A 13,879-nucleotide genomic window follows, 5' to 3' on the forward strand; every position below is an offset into this window, starting at 1 on the left:
CCTATTTGATTGAACAAAATCAGTGACTGTATTAAATCATTTTTTTTGCAGGTCATAGCTTCTTGATTTTTGACTGGCCACACTGGAAACAGTGTTCCACACCAAGTAAGGCAGTGAAAGTAATCTTTGCAGAGATTCTGTTATAGATAACACACCTTGGGGATTTTCCGATGTAGAACCAGGTTTACGCAATGTGTCTCTTTGACCTTGCTTACTACTTTTGCTTACTACAGTGCTTTTCTATAGATTACTATATACAGTAGTAGTTTACATGCAGTAAACCCTGGGGTTTGCAATAAGCAGGCAGGTAATGTACCCAAAAGAAAACTAAACTTTACTGTACCTCAGACTTGAACAAGATGTCTTGCTGCAATGAAACAGCTGCAAGACAAGTTAGGGGGGCTTAAACACAGATATTAAAAGGGCAAGATGTCCTGTAGGCCATTGTTTCTCTGCTGCTCTATAGCAAGTAAGGCGCTATCCAATCCTGGACATTTAATAGGTTACTTAGTAAACTGCCCAAGAGCATTTAAGACAAGGATTTGCACAATCCAGATCTTAAATTGGGCTGCTTGTTGAACTTCTGGACACTGCTTGCATCTAATCTGGAAAATTAGAATGTTTTTAGTTTTCATCCTCCTTGCCAGTGTGATGTGCACCTCCCTAAGTGTGAAGGTTGTGGTAAGTCAATGTTTAATCATTTCACTAAAAGCTGATTCAGGTACTGTATTTACCTGTTTCCTAACACGTATGAAAAAGAGGTGTAATTTTGTCTTAACACACATAACTATTTTTCAAGTTTATATATGCTAAGCATCTTTTATTTGGTTCAACAAAGAGAGAATAAATAATTACTATTTCACCTACTGATTAATCTTCAGTAATTATACAATTGGATTCAGCTTGATTTTGCTTCTTCATTAAAATCTGTTTTGAAGGTGAATCAGTACAATGTTTACTCTAAGACTTTTGCATTAAAAACATCAAATCTGTGTAATTCAATCATGCTTTTCATATGTTATCTTAATTGATGGGACTGAAACTGAGATGGGTTTCACTCCTGGGAGAAAACTACTGCAATTGCCACTATCTTGAAGTAAAGTAATGTAACTTCATACTAGAAAAGATTTTTAGCACTTGGTTGCATGCAAAGATTAAAATATTGTTTGTGTTAAACCAATTTGTTTTACAAGTGGATTGACTTTGTCATGCCTTCAAGGAGGTTTATTAATCCTGTTGCTGCATGACCAGAATATGTTATTCCCTCATCTTAAATCTGACATGTCATATATTTAACATGCCCTTAATAACCTCTGCAAAGCACAAGGCATGGAAAATACACTGCACACAGTGCTGATCAAATATCTGTTTGATCTTGACTGTCTTGGAGCATGCGCAGAGAGTAAAACTCGGAATCCATTTTTATGGATTTGCTTAACTTGTCCAGCACTGGTGATAACGAATTAAACAGACTTTCAAAATCTGCTATGAAAGCCTTTGGAGCAAAATAAGAGAAAAAAAATACTTTCAGTATCAATTTCAAACAAGGCACTACATTTTCAATTCAGCATGGAATGGTTCTTTAGAATACATGAAAGGTGCCAGCCCTACTTTCGTGACATTTAAACTATTTAAAGTATTGTTATATCCCTCAGGGAGGTAAAGTTTTGCTCTTTTAAGTGTAAGGGATTTAAAATAGGTACAATAAACAAATGCTATCAGACAAGTGTTTGAATTAAGATGCTCTTTATTTAATTTCCACTAGTAACTTTGTAGTCTTGGGGTAACAAGATTGACAACAATCCAATAATTTAAAAGAAAGCCAAAATTTGTAGGGGCTCCATCTAAACATCCTGTAAAGCGCTTTGAGAATCCACCTTTAAAGGCGCTAAATAAAATAAAGTTTGTTATTATTTTTATTGCTCATCTCTAGGTCAAAGAACAAAAGAAAAGTTACAATGAAGGAGCCTATTTGACCATTCTAGACTGTTTTGTTTCAATTTTGGTTCTGCAGAAACATCTGCTTCCTTGAAGTGAGATTCCATCAGTATTAAAGCATGTTAAGATTAATATTGCAATTAAAATGGCTTTGCATTTCAAGAAGAATTTAATGTAAATTTATCATGCTGCAACTAACATGTGACTCTTCAGTGCTGAAAGGCATGGATTTTATTAATTATCCGGAAGCTTCGCTGAGGTAATTGAGGAAAAGGTGCCAAGTTATATACCACAGTTCATTTTTGTTTTTCAGAAAGATAGATTCTATTCCAGGCAGGCTGGCGAAAATTAATAGTGTAAGGTTTTACTTGCATAATAAATGGAGATAGGTACTGTGATTGTGTGGCCTAAAAAGTCATGGAATCCTCGTTACTGTTTATTGCTTAAATTGCTGCCTTTGAAATGGTAAACAGAAAAAATACCTTGTCAGCTTCTTGTCATTTGTGTGCAAAAAGGAAATAAACCAGCTAAAGAAGGTTATAACTGTGACATGCAGAAGAGCTCCACAATTCCAAACCGATCATAACTTAACTGAAAATTCCTCCCATGAAAACTAACCCCTGAAGCAACAGAACTTCACTGTTAGAGTCCATTCTATGACATTAGCCTCATACTTTTGTACTAATCAACATAACTGTGCCTAAAAAAAGCAAATAAAGCAACTGCCTAAGACTGATGTCCAGACACCATCAATGCCTGTCTGGGCTACTGTACAGTATGTCATTAGCAGGCTATGACAAGGATTCTCTAAGCAGTGAACACAGTTGCCCTCACAATACAATGTGATTTCTCGGCCTGCTACACAACAATGACTCGTGGAGCTGGATGAGTACCAGTGAGTCTGTAGGATTGTCTGCAAATCACATTCACATCTCAAATTGTTTCAGGTTCTCCTCTAGGCAATGTAGTGCCCTGAATTTGGTAAATGGCTCAACACTTCACATGCCAGTGGAAGGTGAGCCATTCTGTGCTGCTCTCACTTCAAATCTGGTATAGATTTGTGATACCAGTGTTGCAAAACAACCATGCTCTGTATCAGAAGAAGATGAATAGAAATGAAAGGGTATTGAAAAAAACAACATTGTAGGATATCACACTGCCATACCAATAGGTAATTGAAATTGCATTTACTTCTAACGTATAATCATCTGAAGCAAGGGGTTGACAATTTGTCCTTCACTGTATGTAATGTGCTAACCTACAGTAGTACCCATGTGGGTGGCAGAATGGAAACGCTTTCAGATGCTATTGAATAAATTCATCCTCATCCGTTCATTCAAATACAAAACAATAAAAGGACAAGAATTCTCCCATCTCCTGTTCCTTTCAAATGCAGGGCATACTGTACACGGAATCTCAATCACATCTGTGAAAAGCATACAGTAAGTCAGATCCATAAAATAAATGCTTTTAATTATTCTGCAGTTTTATACATTGTGTACTTGGGTACTGATTTATTTATATCTTAAGAGATTTATGAATAAAGCCATAAAGGGAATGTTAACACTGAATAATGAATGTTGCATTTTATGAAAGGCGTTAATTAAAAATAGAATTGACTATATTGTGTGGCATGTATTCATTTCTGCAAATTTAGATGTGACTGTATAGTTTTATTTATTTTTTTACTATTCTGCTATTTTGCTTTAAAAATAACATGTATGGTCTACCAGGACAACCTGTATCCCCTGTATTATAGACCATATTCTTCAATAGAACCGACCTGAACATTTAAACCCCTATGTAATACAATTACTTATCACAGATACAAATGTGGATTCCAGTGTTTCATTTCATATCACATTATTGTGGTTAATGCACACCTTGTTAATATGCTAATTTGATTGCAAGCTTCCGTTGTAATGCATAGTCATGAAATAATGGAAGAAGCTTCTAATGTTTATGTCCTTAAACATTTAATCCAATATGACTTCCATCCATGATCTTCCAACCTTTTCAACTCCAACAAGCGCCATTACTTATATATTTTCAACAAGCTGCAGAAAAATCCATTCATTTGCTGCTTTGACTTTCTAGGATGGGGATTTCAGCTTCTCCCTGGAGTCAGTGATGAAGCTGAGGGACTTCATGAGTGATGATAGTCTGACAAACCCCCGCTTGGCACAAACGAGCATCACGGCCATCTGCTCCAACCCTGTCTTGCTTGAGGAGTTCCAACATGTGTGTCAGGCTCAAGGGGCAAGCATGATTTTCAGTCGACTGGGTTAGTGTTGCACTAACACCCACCTAGCACGCATCTTGCAAAAAGAGAAGGGAAAGACCTCCATTTGGCCAAGAGATCATCTTAGGAATCTAGGGCTCTGCCTCAATGACACAGTTTCATACACACTGTACCTGTGTCCTGCATTGATTACCATAGCAATGTGCATTGTTTCCCAAGAAACAGTTCTGCACTGTCAGCTTTTCAGTTTGATTGTAAATGTGCAGAATTGTGCTCTTTAGATCATTGTGCAGGCTGAACTGCTTATCTAGTCCTCTTAAATTAAAAAAAAACACCTCATGCTTATCCTGTAATTTTCACAACTCAAATGTAACTTTCTCACTTTTAGTTTTTAAATGTAGCATAATTTCAGTATAATAGTATAATAATATAACTGCATAATAGTAGTCACTTAGCCTATTAAAAGCCTGAAAAAAATGTCTTCTTTTCATTCATGGGTTTCTTATGTGAGGTACTGTAAGAGTCTATGCTGTTTGGCAAGAAAAGACTCTTATTATATACAGTACTGTATACTGTGTGTGATATTTTTCTCCTTTCACCTGGAAAACAATAAGAACAAAAAGTATGTCACCCAAGGTAATAAAACAGACAGCAAGCAGTTGAAATAATAATAATAAAGAAATAAAAATAAAAATGAATGAGGATTACAGGTCAATGAACAATCAATAAAATAATTCTAGGAATCACATTACAAACAGAAGATGTCAATATTTAACACATTTTATTAATGTCACTGAGCAACAAAATGGATGTTAAGTAACCTTAGTCTTATCAGGTATTCGGTCTAGGTGATATGGCATAGCCTTGAATCCACAACTTCAAAGGCACCATACTCAAATAAGAACTTACACTTCATGTTTATATGAAGATTCTCTTAACAGGTCTTGAAATAAATGTGTGACTGGACAATCAGTAGCTGCTCTATGTTAAGCAGTAATATGTTGTTGTTCATCGATTTTTTAAGAAAGACTAAAAAATAAATACAAGATTCTTTTGGAATAGCTCCATGCAGGTCATTTAAGACCACTGAAAATTTGCTTACTTACTGCACACACTACAAAACAGACTCCAAACTTTATTTTAAAAAGCATGCAGAAAATGCAGTTTACATAATGCTAACATGTTTCTTGTTTGTTTTCCAGCCAAAGTGGCCACCCAGCCTGATATGTGTGAAATCTGTGCCAATGCTGCGTGCACAGGATGCTAGTTATTCCACTGCTTGAAGCCGAATTGCGTCCATTCTGCTCAGACATTGACTCCGGTTGAACAAACAGTCTGCTTGTTTTGAAGATGCACCAAACCCTCTGATTCCATCTTGAGACTCTCTTCCTGAATCATCCCCTGATAAACTCTGCCTGCTGTCAAGCCCTGTGGACGGATTTCCTCCATTTGAATTCCAGTTTCAGCTCTGCTCACCTGATGGTGATGTTGCAAAGAAGTTTAATGTAAGGTCAGGGACCTGTCTGGCACAATAACATTGACAGGAATGGGAAAATGAGAAGTCTCTTAAGTGAGGGTCCACCACTTTTCAGTGCCAGGCACCACTGAGTGATTCACAATGCCACTTATTCCATGTTCTGCCTTTGGTAGTGATACAACTCTACAACATATGATTACAAACCATTATTATGGCAAAACACAGGAATATGTTTCATTTAACTTTTGATTATTTTAAAAATCCTCCTAAATTTGTAATTTTACACTTGGAGTTCTGTGTGAAGTTATTGATTAAAAAAAACTGCAGGTAACTGCAGATTAATCTTGTGATTAATCACATGGCCTTTACTGAGTTTCAGAGTAGAATGTGTGAATAAATACAACCCCACTGGAAAAAACGAACAGCCCGTGTTACACGGGTTTAGTTTTTCTTTAAAAAGCCTTTTAGTAGGAGAGAAGTTTGCTGTTTTATCACATGACACTCAGGTCCAATTAATTACACATTTACAGTACTATGATGCAAGTTTCATACTTTTAGTTCCTAACAAGAAAGCACAATGAATGATTGATGTGTCACATTTTACAGGATACTGATTATATTTCTTTAGGGCTCTCTAAACATGTTTTTATTTCTTAACACTGAAGTTTATAGTCAAAAATGCTTAGTGAATATGTCATGATGGAAAAAGCTTTTTTAGTCTGTAAACAGCTAATGACGTTCGAATGGAGTTAAGTACTGTGTAAATCCAAACTATATCCTACATCATTGGTTTCTCATATGAAATGAATTTATTGAGCAATTTCTATTAAGTACATTGTGGTGCTATTTAGATTTACACGTGGCATGTTGCATCACACAGCGCTTACAGATTCACAGAGCTCGATAAATGCAGCTCATGTTCAGTTCTGTTGTTAATACTGTCCCCATGTGGTTCATATGCAGAAATACAAGGATGAATTAAAATCCCAGAAGAATTCATAATAGGGTCTATTGTACCATGGAATTCACAATTATGTTGTGCTGCCAATTTTTAAGATATTAACAAAAATCAAACTATGAAAAAGATTATTTTGTCTATACAACCTTTTTGCAAACATTCATTCCAAAAAATTGTGTAGGTAGAATTGGAATATTGTATAGGTCTTAATCAATTTCTTTTTCCGAAAGGCCGAAACAACACTGTTTATTCCTGAATCGCCCTTCAGCAACTAAAATAAAGTTTATCAAAGTCTGAATATCCAATGCTCAATAGCCCTGTGTTAATTGAGGGGAGAAAATCCACTTTCCACTAAGCCATCAGAAGAACATCAAGACGTGATAAAACAATACTCTGGTTCAATACTCTGCAGACAAAAGAAACTATGCTCTGAAATAACCGCGTAATCCAACACAGTGGAGCCAGAGCCAAGCAAAAGTTCATTTGCAGTGTACACACAGACAAACCAGGGCCACTTTTGCCAGAAGCCAAGTAACCTACAGTACCAGTATGTCTATGGACTGTGGGAGGAAACAAGTGCACACTCTTAGAAACACTGGGAGAACATCCAAACTCCACACATATGATACTCCAGGAGTTGAACCCAGGGCCTTAGCACTGAAAGGTAGCAATGCTAACCAATGTCCCACCATGCCATCCAATCATAAAGCATTTTTTATTCTGATTGTCAAAGCCTTGAAATGTGAAATGTGTTGAAATGTGTTTTACCTTGTCAAAAAATGGCTTTAATCCTTCGGAATCCCCACTAAGTCAACTCAACAAAATGCCAAAGAAGAAAACGAAATTGCCTGCAAAGACTAAACCCATAAAATGTGTCTCAAAGTATGTTTTGTTTTACATGTCATACTAAGAAAACGAAGAAGACCACAAAATGTTTTTGATCTGTGCAATCCTTTTTCTCTTTACTACTGGCAGCATTGCAAATCCTTAAGTGTGATATATTCATTTTTCAGCCCATCACCCTCATTTGTCCTTTACTGGTCTTACTAGAGTAAGGACAGAGGAAAGGAACAGTAGAATCCATTTATAACTGACACAAATTGTTTATTACCATTTTAATAATTGCTTTAGAGTTTAAAGAAACCTAATCATAGTTGTGACTTTTCAGTCCAAATCCTACAGTATATACGTTCTGTAGACCAACACCAGTCATCAAGGACAATAAACATTCGATTAAAACTTAAAAAGAACAGACAGTTTTACTGCTTTTTCTCATTTCTTTTGTTCTGTCATCAAGGGCACCAACAAAGTCAAACCAGCAGAATTCTAGTGTCACGACCACTAACCTGCCCAGACCAGCCCCCAAGAGGACTAATCAGTTCCAGCAGCAGGGTGATAATTACAAACGCAGCCACACGTGTTAATTTCTCATCAGACGCCTTACCGTGCGGCAGGCTGCATTATTTAAGCCTCCCTTACCCGCATATCACTGCTCGGTATTGAGTTCACTTCTTGTTGCTCTACCTAGCGTTTCTTTACCTTTTACCTTTTACCTTTTACCTTTTACCTTTTACCTTTTACCTTTTACCTTTTACCTTTTGCCTTTTGCCTTTTGCCTTTTGCCTTTTGCCTTTTGCCTTTTGCCTTTTGCCTTTTGCCTTTTGCCTTTTGCCTTTTGCCTTTTGCCTTTTGCCTTTTGCCTTTTGCCTTTTGCCTTTTGCCTTTTGCCTTTTGCCTTTTGCCTTTTGCCTTTTACCTTTTACCTTTTGCCTTTTGCCTTTGGATCTCGTCTCACCCCTTGGATTGTTTGCTACCTGTGACTATTTTCGGATTTGTCCCTGCCACTCTCGTTTCGACCACGAATCTGTCTTGCGTTCTGGATTGGTCGCCACCAGTGCCTTTACCGGATCTCGACCTACCTTACGCCTTCGGACTACAACTCAGCTCCTGGTTTTGCTCTGTTCGCTCACTCACCTCCCAAGGACTCCTGCATCTGCATCGGATCCTTTTCACCTCTACCAAGCCGCATTACATCTAGAGAAAACACGAACCAGAGGACGCTTGTGGAAACTGTGCAGAAGTGCGAAAGCCAAGAATAGCAGACACTTTACCCAAAGGGGTGTGGGAGTATAGAACAAGCTGCCTAGCCATGTTGTAGAAGCCAACACCCTGGCTTCTTTCAGAAAATAGCTGGAACATCAGTTAGCTACTTACTACCAAATAAGCCACCATGGCCTCTGTTCTTTTGTAACATTTCTGAGGCTCTCGTGTGCTTTTGACTCATACTGTAGTTCTAACCCGAGGACAGGCACCTGTTTCTTGAGTGCTGAGTTCCTACCACTTTCAGGGAAGCAGTTCTTAATTGGCACCTACTCAAGAGCACAGTGTGACAGAGCGTCTTAAAAAAGGGCTGTAATTACAGCTGACTTGCACTAGAGGCTGCTATAGCGCCTCGAATCTTTGTAACTAGGCCCACAGTGGTTAATAAGCAATTGATGAGATTAGTGGTGAGGGGTGTTTCTACACATTCTTTCAATGGACTTAATTAGGATTTGTTTGGTATTTAAAGGCTGTGCACTGAAGCTCTCTTTGATTTATTTAAGTTTTTTTCTAAAACACAGAACACAAATATAGTCTGTGACTTTGTTTCATTTAGCTATTGTGTGGTTTTGTGCATGCAGACTCCTTGGACAGCTATACAGTAGATGATGGTAGGGTTTGTCACTTTTTTTTTTCTGATTTCTGATCCACTTAATTATTTTAAGTAAGTCATGTTCTGAGATTAAAAGAATATAAAAAAAAAAGGAGCACTTGAGCAGTTTTCTCCACTGCAGTATTCTGCTGGCTTTGAGGTGAATTAAAGCTGGTTTTAAGTTTTGTAATTGTGGAGTGGTAAGATTTCCTGTTGAGTATTCCTACTCTAAAGCAGTGGCTCTCCTGTCCTGGGGGGAATGCTGTCTTTTTTCCAACAAGATGAGATCTTAATGGGACAATCTGTTTTATTTTTAAGGCATATTTTTACATTTTATTTTAAATGGTGGAGTAGAATTTCTATGTGGTATAGTATGAAACCTGTACCAATTTTAAATCCCCCCCCCCCCCCCCCCCCCAAATTCAGGTTTGGTCCCTGAAATGTAACCAGTATGTGTGATAATGATTTGTTAATTTTAGAAGGAAAAACTCTGCATTCCAGTCCAGCATTGGGAGACCTGCTGTGTTTTAGCTTTTTACACATCTGTGATGAGTAAACTATCATGGTGATTTGAGCTGGAGAGGTGACAATTGATCTCCTCTGGAAAGATGGGATCATCGCTACCAGAATTCTTGACAAGTACTCCTCTTCCTGTACCATCCCAGAACCTGATGGCACTGCAATCTTTAACTTTCCTTTTAGCACTACTGTCAAAGCTGAGTGGGGTTGTTATTGGGGTCTCAAGTGAGTAACGCCTCCTCACTGTTTCATTGACAAACCCCACACTTCCGAGGAAGCGCACAGCACAGCATCCTGCAGACTGCTTGGCTTGCTTACTGACCTTGGCCACTAACTTTTTCACCTCTGTCCTCTGCTCCCAGAGCACTGGCTCATTCACCTCTCTGAGGATTCCCTGGGTCTTTGCCACCTTTACCATTTCCTCTGCTGCCCTTACAAAGTGGGTAAAACAAAAGCTTAGAGTGAGTTGTTTTGGATTCCTCTTTGACATCTCTGCTCAGTCAGTAACTGGTCATGTTGTGCCAGGATCTCTGACAGACCTGCTTGATGGGAGGAGAGCACAGGCTCCAGACTAGCTGGTCTTCCCCACAATGTGCAATTAGAGCTCTCTACCAGCCCCATTGTAAGAAGGTTGGTTAATGAGGACAAACAAAGCAGAAATTTGATCTTTTGTTCTTTTGTCTTGCACCTATCGCTGACCTGGCAGGAGCTCTCCCTTATCTTCCCAATGTGTCCTTGCTTCTTCATTGCAACTGCTCTAATGAGGAGAGACTGTAGACCCCATGGCTGAGAAACTTGCATTACAGAGTCTGTCTTCCAGGCAACAAGAGTACTGTGACATGGATTTGCTGATGTTTATCTGCACCAAATCGTCCTGTGATTGTAGTATCTATCTTACTGGTATGTTGCCTGTACTGTAATTATAGTGTATGTGCTTTAAACAAAGTTCTCTTGCTGTAAAGATCTGTACTTTGTTTGATTGGGTATTCATGAAATGTGTTCATGCATGCAATCTTGAACTTCCCCCCCCCATTGTTTCATCCCTTTGCAAGTCTGTTAATATATTTCCAAACAGCAGGGGTCTCCTATTCCCCACACTCTAAAAAGGGGGGGGGGGGAGTATATAGTCTCTTGCAGAAGGGTTACTTAAATTTTTCAGGACATTAAATGTTTGGTGTAGTTTAGACACCAGGTAGATACCAGAATACATGGATTAAGTTACAGAATCTATGAGCTTTGTATTATATTCTTTCAATTATTTCTGTGGCTATATATTCACTGTCAGTGTTTAGCAATTTAAAATAAATGTAGTCCCATCCATTATTTATGTATCTGATACTTGAATCCTTTGGAATATGTTGGTATATCACATTTAATGTGAAATAATTATTGTGAAGTCTCCAGACTCCGGGTGGGGCTGCACACTGGTGGTAGCGGAAGGGAGTCCCCATTACCTGTAAAGTGCTTTGAGTGGAGTGTCTGGAAAAGTGCTATATAAGTGTAAGCAATTATTAAGAAGGCCTTCTGTTTTTAACTGATCAGCTACTTTAGGTTGGAGATAAGTAGCCAACTTAAGGAGAAAGTCTGCTCCTTGGGGGCTTCGGTTTAATTTTTCTTCTGCTTATAGCTTTATCAATTGGATAACTGTCATTCCACTTTCCAGGCCTGTAAAAAAGGTGCATATTCTTTGATGAATTTCATGTTTTTAAGTTCTGCACTTCAGGAGAAATGTCTGACTATATTGCTATAGAACTGAAATTAGATTCATTAGGTTAATTCAGAATTCAAGTTGGAACAAAAAAACAGATGGCCTAGCTGACTTCTGGGATCTGAGTTTCAGCTCCCCTGGTTCACAAAATTTTAGCTCTACAATAGGAAATCTTAATGTATTAAAGGTTTTCTAGCTAAAAAAACAATAAGGGGAAAAGAGAATGCAATTCACAAGGATGACCAACAGACCCTTCGTCCCCCTCCCTGGTTGGAAAGCTTTTTCTGTGGTATAGTATGATCACTTGCATTCTGTTCCAGCATTATGGTATTAAAAATCTTTAGTCTGCGGTGTTTTAAACTGGAAACTTTCAACTGTTAAAGAGCAGTCTAATTGAGCAAACTAAATTCTGAGTATCAAGTGAGTGAAGCGCTCCTGCTGAACTGTTCCAAGATGGGGAAAAGGTCTGATATTCCCTTTAGCCAGAAGAGGGCAGCACTTGCAACCTCTACTACAGACGTGCCCTTCTTCTGCAGTCTTTCTGTACCTGCTTACAGTTAATATTTAAGGATCCAATCTAGTTTCAGATTTAGACAATGAAGTCGTTTTTTTTTTTCCCCCAAAGTGTGATGGGATGGATATGAGGTGTAGTGCCAGTAACATCAGCCCCAAAATATTCTTGTTAAAAAAATTGTGAGCAGTAAGAAGTTTTATGAATGAACTTGAAATTTGAATGCAAATACCATGTGCGCATAATGTGTATGTTCTTATTTTTGTCCTTAGCAGTGACTGGAGCTGCCATTTCAAAACAAGAGCAGAATGATTACTGTTCTTAACTTTTTGAATGGATGCATTGCACTGAGGAGCCTGGTTGAGGGAGAGACCCTTTTGTTGTTGCTAGATGTCTTGTCTGATCAATTATTTACAAGGCTGTCAAAACCAATGTTGGAATCACCAGTGCGATTTAAACTTTATTTTTGTGCCTGAATATTAGTCCATAATTGATTTGTTTAGGATGTGTACAACATCTTGTGACTTTTAAAGTAACTTCTGTTTCATCCACAAGAGTCATTATCAGGCATTTCATTAAAACAAGTATTCAAACTATTAAACCTAATTAAAATTATAACTTACACATGAATCATATTTCTTTAACGTTAAACAGGACCAGGTCCTAATCATCATAGGCAGAAATCAAATTGAATATCTCATAAAATACATTAACATTAGTGCAATTTGAAGCACGCAGTACCCACTCAAGATTAATCAAACTCTGAAATACCGTGCCTTTTAAGTTGAAATGAGCTGAACTTTGAATCTCAAAAACATCATGCTAGCTACACATTTTAAAAAAGTTACATATACAGCAATAACTCAGCTCGTGATTGGCATATATGCCTGCCTTAAAATAACAAAGGATAAAGTCATAAATAATACTACAGTTGTTACAGTAGCTACAATTCTAGCCCCAATAAGATCAATAGGGTTCAATAACATGAAATTCAAAGACACCCTTTTAAATGAACTTTTTTTCTCCTCTCCAGCAGAACACGAACAGCTTCCTGGTTACGATCTTAATCGTGCCTTGGGAATCATTCTGGCAGATCTCCGTTAATAGTGAATAAACTTAATTCTTGTGTAAAAGTCACTGTTTCTTAAAAGGGAAGCAGTTAGAACCATCATGAACTTCTGATGTAAATGGAACATCCAATGAAATCCACTTGCTGTGTTTTTACAAAAGAAAATCCACTTCAGATGTTCTGTTGATGCTTTTCCAATACCTTGTAAAACTTCACTACATGTCTAAAGCTAAACATTCCAAGGACCCTCGGAGTCTCGTTGTTTTCCCCAACTTTTGCTGCTTTTTACTAAATAAAAAAATGCATTTGTGTGTCGATGTTCTAAGTTTATAATGTATACCAGATGGTACTTGTTTAGATTGATCTGAATAATAAATATACCCTTTTCTGAATTTCAGATTGTTAATATTCTGGAAGATATTAAATGAAGGGCTGGTCGTTGTTAAACAAGAGGCTTCAGAGCAAACTTTCATTTGAGTTTGGAGAAAAAAGGAAACTTCTTTGTCTAATTGCATTAAGGATCTTGGTGTAATTACTGTAGGCCATGTAGTGCAGTAATGATTAACAACCGCAATAGAACACATGTACAGTATTATTCAGTTAAGAATCTAGCTGATTCCAAACTTATTTAGCAACCTTTCTGGAAAAAGATGAACTAGGAAATGTATTCATTATGTTAACCATCTCTCAAGTGTTTGCTTTGGAAGAAACTGACAATATACCTTTGGGTAAGGAAATACTATTTTAAATAGTATTGGCATATAC

General features: G+C 37.6%; 1 protein-coding gene across 1 annotated transcript; it reads left to right on the forward strand.

Moving 5' to 3' along the window:
* Positions 1–305: 305 nt before the first annotated feature.
* On the forward strand, positions 306–6,920 carry LOC148642022 (guanylin-like). Its single transcript, XM_088617073.1, has 3 exons — positions 306–681; positions 4,036–4,222; positions 5,383–6,920. Exons 1-3 carry the CDS (start codon positions 619–621, stop codon positions 5,445–5,447), a joined length of 315 nt encoding a protein of 104 aa, XP_088473199.1. The 5' UTR covers positions 306–618; the 3' UTR covers positions 5,448–6,920.
* The last annotated feature ends 6,959 nt before the right edge of the window (positions 6,921–13,879 follow it).

This window comes from Lepisosteus platostomus, chromosome 23, assembly GCF_059453375.1.
Source record: "Lepisosteus platostomus isolate fLepPlt1 chromosome 23, fLepPlt1.hap1, whole genome shotgun sequence".
Lineage (NCBI taxonomy): Eukaryota > Metazoa > Chordata > Actinopteri > Semionotiformes > Lepisosteidae > Lepisosteus > Lepisosteus platostomus.